General features: G+C 47.6%; 1 protein-coding gene across 2 annotated transcripts; it reads left to right on the top strand.

Moving 5' to 3' along the window:
* Positions 1 to 806: 806 nt before the first annotated feature.
* On the top strand, positions 807 to 4,029 carry SLC35C1 (solute carrier family 35 member C1). Of its 2 annotated transcripts, XM_083164531.1 has the most exons (3): positions 807 to 952; positions 1,086 to 1,603; positions 2,717 to 4,029. In XM_083164531.1, the coding sequence occupies exons 2-3, from the start codon at positions 1,114 to 1,116 to the stop codon at positions 3,280 to 3,282; spliced, it is 1,056 nt and encodes a 351-aa protein (XP_083020657.1). In that variant the 5' UTR covers positions 807 to 952; positions 1,086 to 1,113; the 3' UTR covers positions 3,283 to 4,029. The 2 variants fall into 2 exon arrangements, with proteins under 2 accessions (XP_083020657.1, XP_083020656.1); XM_083164530.1 differs by having other exon boundaries at positions 815 to 1,603.
* Positions 4,030 to 9,534: the final 5,505 nt, after the last annotated feature.

Below are 9,534 nucleotides of genomic sequence, written 5' to 3'. Positions count from 1 at the left end.
AGGACCAAATTTAGGAATCACTGCAGGTAGTAATGGGATCCAGATGATTGTTCTAAAGTGTCTAGGTAGACGTCATATGGTCGACATGCACAAGGTCAAAACAGACAGTTAGAAACAACCAAAAAGTTGACATAGCAACATGAAAAATGAGTTTCTCACAATTATTTCATTTTTCACGTTATCATACTGTACCACCCACGTAGACTACGAGTGGGGACAGTAAAGTGTTCCGAGGGCAGTATTAACGATTCGAGGGTACGCTGTACACTAATAGGGGTTGGACGTGCTCAGTTGTCGACATGCCCTACCATCCACTAGGACGTGGTAAATAAAATAGTGTGCCCGGAGCATGCGCAGGGATGTGGTGCTACATTTCAGTGTCCATACCGACTGTGTCGACATCCGGGACAAAAATATTAGAAAAACCCCATGTCGACCTAACCCATGTCGACCTTTTGACCCTGTCAACCTAATGATGACCATGTTTACCTAAACCATGTCGACCTAGACTCCTGTCGACCTTCCTGCAAGTTGACCTAGACTCATGATGATCTAAATGCATGTCGACCTAATGGTGTCGACCTAATGACTGTCAACCAACATGCTGGTTACCTAATGATCCACACCAGGAAGGACAGTTAATGACAGTAGCCCCTGTGCCTGTGTGTCACTGTCCTTTATACTGCCACCACATTTAATATCCCAGCCACAAACACACTGCAGCCTTTTGAAGTGGATGTCACAGGGTGTGTCACTTTCGTGATAAATCCTGTGACATCCGCTTCAAAGGATGCAATGGCTGGGATATTAAAGGCACACAGAACGGGCAGGTTGCCCTTACAGTGACGTCACCTGCAGGCGTCAACCCCGGAAGTCGATCCCGGAAGAGATCTAGGAAGTAAGGGCTAGCTGTCACGGCGGACCCCCTTACGTTACACCGCATCCTGGCATAGTAAGACCCCGGTGGTGGCACACCCACCGCCCCCGTCTCTGCCTCTATGACCGGGTCTCAGTGCCCGCAATGCCCATAGTGCCCACACTCACCCCACACCTGCCCTGACCTTGCCTTTGTTCACCATGTACAGGACTCTGAAGCGCTCCAGCATCCTGAGGATGGCTCTGAACGGGGACGACGAGCAGGAGAAGGGGGACCGGGAGCCCTTCCTGGTCCGGGCAGTGAAGATCGCCATGGTGGTCACGCTGTACTGGTTCATCTCCATCACCATGGTCTTCCTGAACAAGTACCTGCTGGACAGCCCATCCCTCAAGCTCAACGCCCCTCTCTTTGTCACTTTCTACCAGTGCCTGGTCACCGTGGTCCTGTGCAAGGGGCTCAGCCTGCTGCCTATGGTGCTCCCCATCCCGGGGTCGCAGGACTTCCCCTCCGTGCGCTTCGACCTGAAGGTCCTCCGCAGCGTCCTGCCCCTTTCCGTGGTCTTCATTGGCATGATCACCTTCAACAACCTGTGCCTCAAGTACCTCGGGGTGGCCTTTTACACGGTGGGCCGGTGCCTGAGTACGGTGTTCAATGTGATCCTCTCCTACGGCTTGCTGAAACAGACCACGTCCCTGTATGCACTGCTATCCTGCGGGGTCATCCTTGGTAAGAATGTCACCTAATGTTCTGTGTGTGTGTCATTATAGGGATAATTTGTCTCCGTCACCTCCTGGGCACCTCCTTCTCACCTCACGCCGGGGACAGCTAAGCCGGCTGTCCCCGGCGCATCCTCCTCCCCCCTGCAGCCGGAAGGACGCCCGGCTGCTTTACTAGGGGGAGGAAGGGTTTACATTTCGGGCCCAGGAGGACCTGATGCAAGGTAAGCCAGAGGGAGAGGCGCGTTGGCGTCGGGTGGCGATAGAAAGGTTGCAATACCCTGCCCTGCGGTAACATGGCGGCGGGGTTTTAGTACATATGAAAATGCAGTAAAACAGGGGTTTTACCGCATTTTTGGCTTAGTACATCCCTAGTGTTCCCTCTAGAAATTTTCGCGGCCAGTGCAAGGGGGGGCGGTCCCGGGCCGCCAACGTCACAAAAGGGGCATGCCCGGGCCGCGACATCATGAAAAGGGGCGGGCCCAGCCATCGGCATCACTAAAAGGGGTGGGCATGGCCCCGCCGAAGTTGCCATGATGCAGGTTAAGCGCCGGGCATCGCCGTCTAAGGTGGCGCTGGGCTTCCCAGTGCAAGCAGTCGGGGCAGGCACCAGGCTGTTTTAGCGGGGCGCTGCTACCGGGGCAGGGTGCATTTTGCCCTTTAAAAATCGGACAGGGCGCAGCGCCCCGCTAAAACAGCCTAGCGGGAACACTACATCCCGCCCTGAGTACCTAAAAATCTACTTTTTCGTTAGTTTATGCACTCCATATTTAAAGTGGGTTTTTTTTTGTATTATTTTTTTCAATAAAGAGAAAGTGGCATCAAATTCGCCCGAATCACTTTTTTTTGTTAACTTTCTTTTCTAATTAAAAAAATTAATAAGCTGTTTAAAACAAAAAAAATGCTCAAATCAGCCACTTGACTTTTTAAGTGACGCAATACTGAGAATTGTCATTTTAATTGCTACTGCGCCCCCCATTGGTGATATAAATATCTCTGGGTGGTCCTGGGAAATGGCCCTGGTCGCCCTGTTGATAATCCAGCTCTGCCGAAGACACATTGATTAAAGTTTGATGGCTGCAGCAGATCTCTCCTGTGTCTTATTGTGATTTTGTCTCCCCAGGCGGGTTCTGGCTCGGAATAGACCAAGAAGGAGCAGAAGGCACGTTATCCTGGGCTGGGATCTTCTTCGGAGTCCTCGCCAGCCTGTGCGTGTCACTGAACGCCATTTATACCAAAAAGGTCCTTCCGGCTGTAGATGGCAGCATCTGGCGCCTGACTTTCTACAACAATGTGAACGCTTGTATACTTTTCCTGCCGCTGCTGATCATATTCGGAGAGGTGAACATCTTCATTGCGTTTGACAAACTGGACTCGCTCTACTTTTGGGGAATGATGACTCTGGGAGGTATTTTTGGTTTTGCCATAGGATATGTTACAGGAATGCAGATTAAGTTCACCAGTCCCCTGACCCACAATATCTCTGGAACCGCCAAGGCCTGTGCCCAGACTGTGTTGGCTGTATTTTACTACCAGGACACCAAGAGTTTCTTGTGGTGGACCAGTAATGCTATGGTTCTAGGGGGCTCATTCTGTTACACTTGGGTGAAAGGCCTGGAACTAAAGAAGATGCAGGACCAACCTGTTCAGAATAACAGCAATGAGGAGAAACTTTCCTCAGGGGTGTGATGAGATGCAGGACCAACCTGTTCAAAATAACAGCAATGAGGAGAAACTTTCCTCAGGGGTGTGACGAGAAGGATATCTTGCAACATGAAGGACACGAGCATGCACTCCTATCTTCTGCGAGAACAACGCTGGAGGCTGAAATTCCCTAGAACAGACCCAACCTTAGCACTCAAATGTTTGTGCATCCAAGAACCTGAGATTATGTACATTTTACATTTATTCCACAGAGTGCAAAAAGGTTGATTTATTATTTATGCAGACAGATCCTATATTTCTATCCTGGACTAAGTTTCTAATCATATAAATAATGTCGCACGTTGCCTTCTGATTCCAGGCAGCAGTTGACTTCTATGATCCTATATGTACAAGATGTGCGTGTATTGGTAGCCATTGTAGAAATTGGTAGCCAATATGGAGATGCTGGCCTCCTGTTTGTTGAAAGTTTTTTTTTTTTTTTTTTATACTCTGTTGACGATGCGTTGAAATCTTAACAAACGCTCAATTTTGTGTAAATCAACTGTTTGATAACTTTTGTAAAAATGTATCAAGTCGATTCCTCTTTCTATAAAACTTTATTTGTTCTGTTTGTCCTGACACATGTGACAGATTTTTTTTTTTTTATCAATGTCTAATTGAAGCGGTTCTGTGATTTTGAAAAAAGAAAATAATTTATTTGACTGGTCTCTGCAAACCAGTGGCGTCACTTTTATACGGTGTAATAAATTCCACAAAGGACTTGTGCTTTAACCTTTTCCCTTTTAATGTTGTGTTATAACAAGAGCACCCTTTCATAGGACCTTTTTCTGGTTGACTCGCAGCCTTCTGAGTCCACAAGATGCTGCCCTGCGAGTGCCGTTTTTTTTTTGGGGTCTCTGAAACCACTCCTATACACAATAGGGGTGTGGATCATAGATATGACAGTAATTAGGTAGATCTCTGGGCAGTTAAAGTACTTGGGAAATAAAGGGCAGGGATTGTGTTGGGCTAAAAGCGGAATTTTTCACTTTTTTGTGCCGACCGGAGGTGTTTCATGTCCTATCATCCACTACGAGTGGTGGGAGAATAAAATAGTGTACCGAACGCAGCGAGGCACTGCGCCCGAAGCATGCCGAGTGGACGCGTTACACTTTCCGTAGATGGTATCCATGTCGTCATTCGGGACAAAATAAATTGTGAAAAACCGAAACTCCAGTGGTCGACCCAATGCCTCATACCCAATGGAAAAGTATTTTTTTGTTTACATCCGGCGGCTCCTCCTCCCGAATCAGGTGTTTCTAGGTGGCCAATAGCTGTGTATGGAAGGAGGAGCCACCGGATGTAAACAAACATCGCAGGCTTCTCCTCCTGTCAGTCCATACTGGCTCGGGTTCTCAGTTTGTTATTATTTCATCTTACCTGGATGCTACATGGACTGAAGCAGAGCAATCTACGCCGGAGAACCCTTGTAATACCCCTTTCAAACAGAAAACAAAATTGCCGGGCGAAGCCGTTCCACCCGGTAATTGTCGTGAATAACACGGGTCCTTTTTCTGTGTGAAAGGGCACACCTGTGTCGTAAACCCGTGTCTTTGACCCTGGAATTGACCAGGGTCGAGGACACGGGTTTTATGACCCGTGTTGACCCTTTCACACAAAAGAAATACCCGTGTTATTCAGCAAATTACCGGGTTTTCAACCCGGTAATTTGTTTGGTACTTGTGTATTATCTGGGGGCCCGATTTTTTTTATCGCATGCCACTACTTAAGGCATGCGATGCGATTTTTCATTGTAAAGACCCGATTTTTCATTGTATAGTCACCCATGGGTGATTTCATAACCCCACTATCCAACTACGCATGGAGTTGATTTTATATAGTGTGGCGAGCCCGAAGCGTGGCGAGCGCACGCAGATTACTTTACATGTAGTTGGATAGTGGGGGTATGAAATCACCCATGGGTGACTATACAATTAAAAATCAGGTCTTTACAATGAAAAATCGCATGAATTGTATGCAACTATATTGCATGCGATGCAATGCAATGAAAAAATCGGGCGCCCAGATATTACACAAGTACCATTTGTTCTGTGAAGGGGGGTCAGGCTGCGCACGGCAAAATGACACTGAATTTGAAATGCTGTGTATTTGCCGGGATTTTTAGACTTTTCTGTCTGAAAGGGGTATAAGTATATTTTCCTTCGACAGGTACCACCTGAATTTCTGCTGGACCAGCTGATGGATGGAGGTAGACCTACCTACAGGGTCAAGATGGGTAAGTATCTGTATGAAAGGGCTCCTTGTGTAATAAAGTTTTATTTTTCAGGTGTGTTTGTGTATTTATTTCACTATTGGTTCTACTGTGTACTAAGAGTCCCAGCAAGCCCATTAATGGGCTGCATGCTGGGACTTGTGTTTCTCCAAGTCCCAGTATGCAGTCCAGGCTTGCTGGGACTCATAGTTCCACAGCAGAACCCAATGGTTTTATTCTAATTTTACACCACTATAAGCCCGGTACCCACAGCTAAGGGGCACCGGGGACAGCCCCAGGCTTCATTCTGAGCTGGTAAATTCTGGAGGGGGGACCCTTAATTAGGGTGGGAGGGCCCCACTTCCCCAGGATCCCAGCCCAGACTGACCAGTCAGGGGGAGAATGCTTTGGCCGGGGGGCACTGGTATAAAAGTCTCCCCCGGCTGTGGCATTACCCTGCTGGCTGGTTAGGCCTGGTTCTTAAAATACAGGGGACCCCTATTCCTTTTGTCCCTCGTATTTTGGGAACCAGGACTGGCTATTGGGCCTGATGCTGGTTTTAAAATATACAGGGAACCCCTACTCAAATTATTCCCTGAATTTTTTAAAACCAGGACCGGCTCCTTGAGCCTGGGGCTGGTTATGCCTGTGGGGGGAGGGGAGGGCATGCTATTTTTTTTTTAAATATTTATTTTTCCCTTTTTTTTTTAACACTGAAGCCTGCATGGATCTGACAGATCCGTGCAGGCTAAAGCCAAATACGCCTGGAAAATTAAGTGTATTTTTCAGGTGTATTTGGTCGGCAACTAGCGGCCGTATCCCGCTAATTAGTAAATTAGGAATCGCCATTCTGAATGGTGATTCCTATTCGCATTCTGTCGATGGCGTATACATTCGTATTTGTAAATACAAATGCGAATGTGCCAAGAATAGGAATTGACGTATTTTCGGGATAGTAAATCCTGAAAATACGAATACGTATAAAATAGGCGTCTTTTGGATACGAATACGCCTATTTTATGCTTTTTTGTTAGTAAATTTCCCCCATCATGACTTATGATACAAGTTCACTGCTCCGTCACTAATCCTCACAGAACTTCTGCACACCCTCACATTAAATGGAAAAATGCATAGAAGGCTTAAAGTTTATTCCCAGACGGGATACGGTCATTATGTCTACAACAACTATGTCGACACCACTAGACTGACATGGGTCAAGGTCGACACAAGCTTTGGGTCTACATGGGCTGGGTCGACAGTCAAAAGGTCGACATGGGGTTTTTCACTGTTTTTTGAGCCGACATGTGCCGACAGACGGTATTTCATGCCCTACCATCCACTAGGGCAGGACAGGCCAACCTGTGGCTCTCCAGTCTACCAGTCTCTTTTTAGTGAAACTAAAAATCCCAGCATTCCTTGCCACAGTTTTAACACTCCCTTATAGCAAAACTGTGGCAAGGCATGATGGGATTTGTAGTTTGACAACACCTGGAGAGCCACAGGTTGACCAGGCCTGCACTAGGGTATGGTGGGAGAACAAAATAGTGTGCCCGAAGCTTAGCGAGGGGATGCGGTGCACTTCAAACTATGTCCATGTTGACTCTGTCGACATTCGGGTAAAAAAACAGTGAAAAACCCCATGTTGACCTTTTTAATGTCATGTCGACCTTGACCCATGTCGACCTTGCTGCATGTCGACCTAGTGGTGTCAACCCAATGCTTGTCGACCTAGTTGTTGTAGACCCAACGTTCCCAACCCTCCCAGACAGTGACTTCAGTCATGACCCCAATATCAGCAGGATACACTGTACATTTGCTAGAGCAGGAGCCGCAGCATGCTTAATGGATAATGGAACTACTGCACCTGCCCAGTGCAAGCAGCTTCTCCTACCAAGCAGTCCCGGTGTCAATGGTGTACTGGGGGACCAAGGAGCCCTGGAGAAATCCTGCATTAGAATCACTGGAGCTGCTAGGTGCTGAGACAGAGCTGGAAGGGGAACGTCCAGCCCCCACCGATAAAGCTCAGGCCCCCTCTCATATATTACCCACACTATGGCCTTTATTCAGATCTGATTGCAGTAAATTTGTTTGGAAAATGGGCAAAACCATGTGCACTGCAGGTGCGGCAGATGTAACGTACAGAGAGAATTAGATTTGTGAGTTATTTTGTTTCTGTGCAGGGTAAATACTGGCTGCATTATTTTTACACTGCAATTTAGATTTCAGTTTCAACACACCCCACCCAAATCTAACTCTCTCTGCCCATGTTACATCTGCCCCACCTGCAGTGCACATGGTTTTTCCCACTTTCCAAACAAATTTGTACTGCGATCAGATCTGAATAAGGGCCTACGTAAGGAGACTTGTCCACCTGTCTATTAAGACCTGATTAAATGGCAGTAGCCAGGGCCGAACTGCCGGAAGCAACGATGGCCAAATGGGCCGGTTTGGGCAGCATTCTGTGTGGTTGGCCCAGCCACAGCTGGTATATAGTGCTGCTAGACAAAGAACTTCTGACTTGTGACCCGTTCACGGCCCCAGTACGTCCCTGGCATTAGCTATACATCTCCTCAGATTGGGAAAATTGTGGCCAATGGAATGAATGTACTACCATGAAAGTCTGCACATCACTATACAGTACATTATTGTACAGTAGTAGTGCTCCCTACATGTTTAGCCATAAAGTACAAGTGCCTCTTACACATTGAGCCACAAAGTAGTAGTGCCCCTTACACATTTAGCCACACATTAGTATTGGCACTTATATATTTAGTACTACCCCAGCCCCCCACTCTTTTTCTACAGCACTCACCCAATTAGTGTGTCTTCAGGCTGGAGCCAGGGGAGGCCACAACAGTATGGCCGCAGTGAAGGAGTTGGGCCCATTGCTACTAATATACATAGCAGAGGGCATCTGGCAAATAGATACTGGGAGCTCCGCACAGATGGAGCCACAATGTATCATAGTGAGGAGAGGGCACTTACAATGTCAGTGGTGGTGGTTAGTTCCGCCCACAGGGCATCTGTGCAATGGCACCAGCCATGCCACCCTAGGTATAACCCTGCCTGGGTGCGATCAGGACCCTTAAGCCCCCATCCACTAGGGCCAGGTATCACATGTGGCATCTCACCCGGCAGTTCCCAGGGGGGACAGGATTGCATACGATACGTTGTACACAGTCCTTTTCAGGGGCTACGGGCTGCGACAGATATTCATGGCAGCCCGCCAGATCTGCGATGGACATGCGAGTCGCACAGGAACACGCCTCACATCACAATCGCAGGAAAGGCACCTGCAATATATCACTCTCAATGCGATCCGTCGCAACAGTCATAATAGCATAAAAAATGGCCATATCGCACAAGTGGATGGGGCCTTTATAGTGATGTAAGACTATGGATCGCTGGCAGGAGGCATGCCCCTGCAGAAATAGCATTTTTATATATCGGGTTAGTAATGTTTTCTGCATTTATGTCCTATCAGGCTGGCTGCAAGCTGTAATATCTGCTGTGGCCAGGAGAGGGAGCATATACATTACCATAACTTTCCCTCAGTGCTATTCAAGTTCAGAAAATACATTCAAGAAATCATGTCCAGTAATACTATAAACATGTGATGTACCCCCCCCCCTCTCCTATATGCTGCTCTCTGCTGTGTCCCCCTAGTATACAACTCTCTCTCCTGTATCCCCCTTCCTCCTATACACCTCTCTATCTATTATCCCCCCTTCTCCTATATGCCGCTCTCTCCTGTATCCCTCCTTCTTCTATACACCTCTCTCCAGTATCCCCCTCTCATATACACCAATCTCTCCTGTATCCCCCTCTTGTATACAACTCTCTCTCCTGTATCCCCCCTTCTCCTATACAGTTCTCTCACTAGTATCCCCCCTTCTTCCATACACCACTCTCTTCTGTATCCCCCTCATATACAAGTCTCTCTCCTGTATCTCCCTTATCCTATACACCATTATCTTCTGTATCCCCCTCTCATATACAACTCTCTCTCCTGTATCCCCCTCCTC

This window comes from Crinia signifera, chromosome 11 (assembly GCF_055691185.1).
Source record: "Crinia signifera chromosome 11, ASM5569118v1, whole genome shotgun sequence".
In the NCBI taxonomy this organism is placed as follows: Eukaryota; Metazoa; Chordata; class Amphibia; order Anura; family Myobatrachidae; genus Crinia; species Crinia signifera.
The sequence above is the reverse complement of the archived record's forward strand: the minus strand, read 5'-3'. Positions and strand labels throughout refer to the sequence as shown.

Bases quoted from the DNA above. Each gene is read 5' to 3' on its own strand.
- SLC35C1 (XM_083164530.1), top strand. From the start codon at position 1,078: ATGTACAGGACTCTGAAGCGCTCCAGCATCCTGAGGATGGCTCTGAAC. The intron at 1,604-2,716 runs GTAAGAATGTCA...TTGTCTCCCCAG, and splicing joins ATCCTGCGGGGTCATCCTTG to GCGGGTTCTGGCTCGGAATA.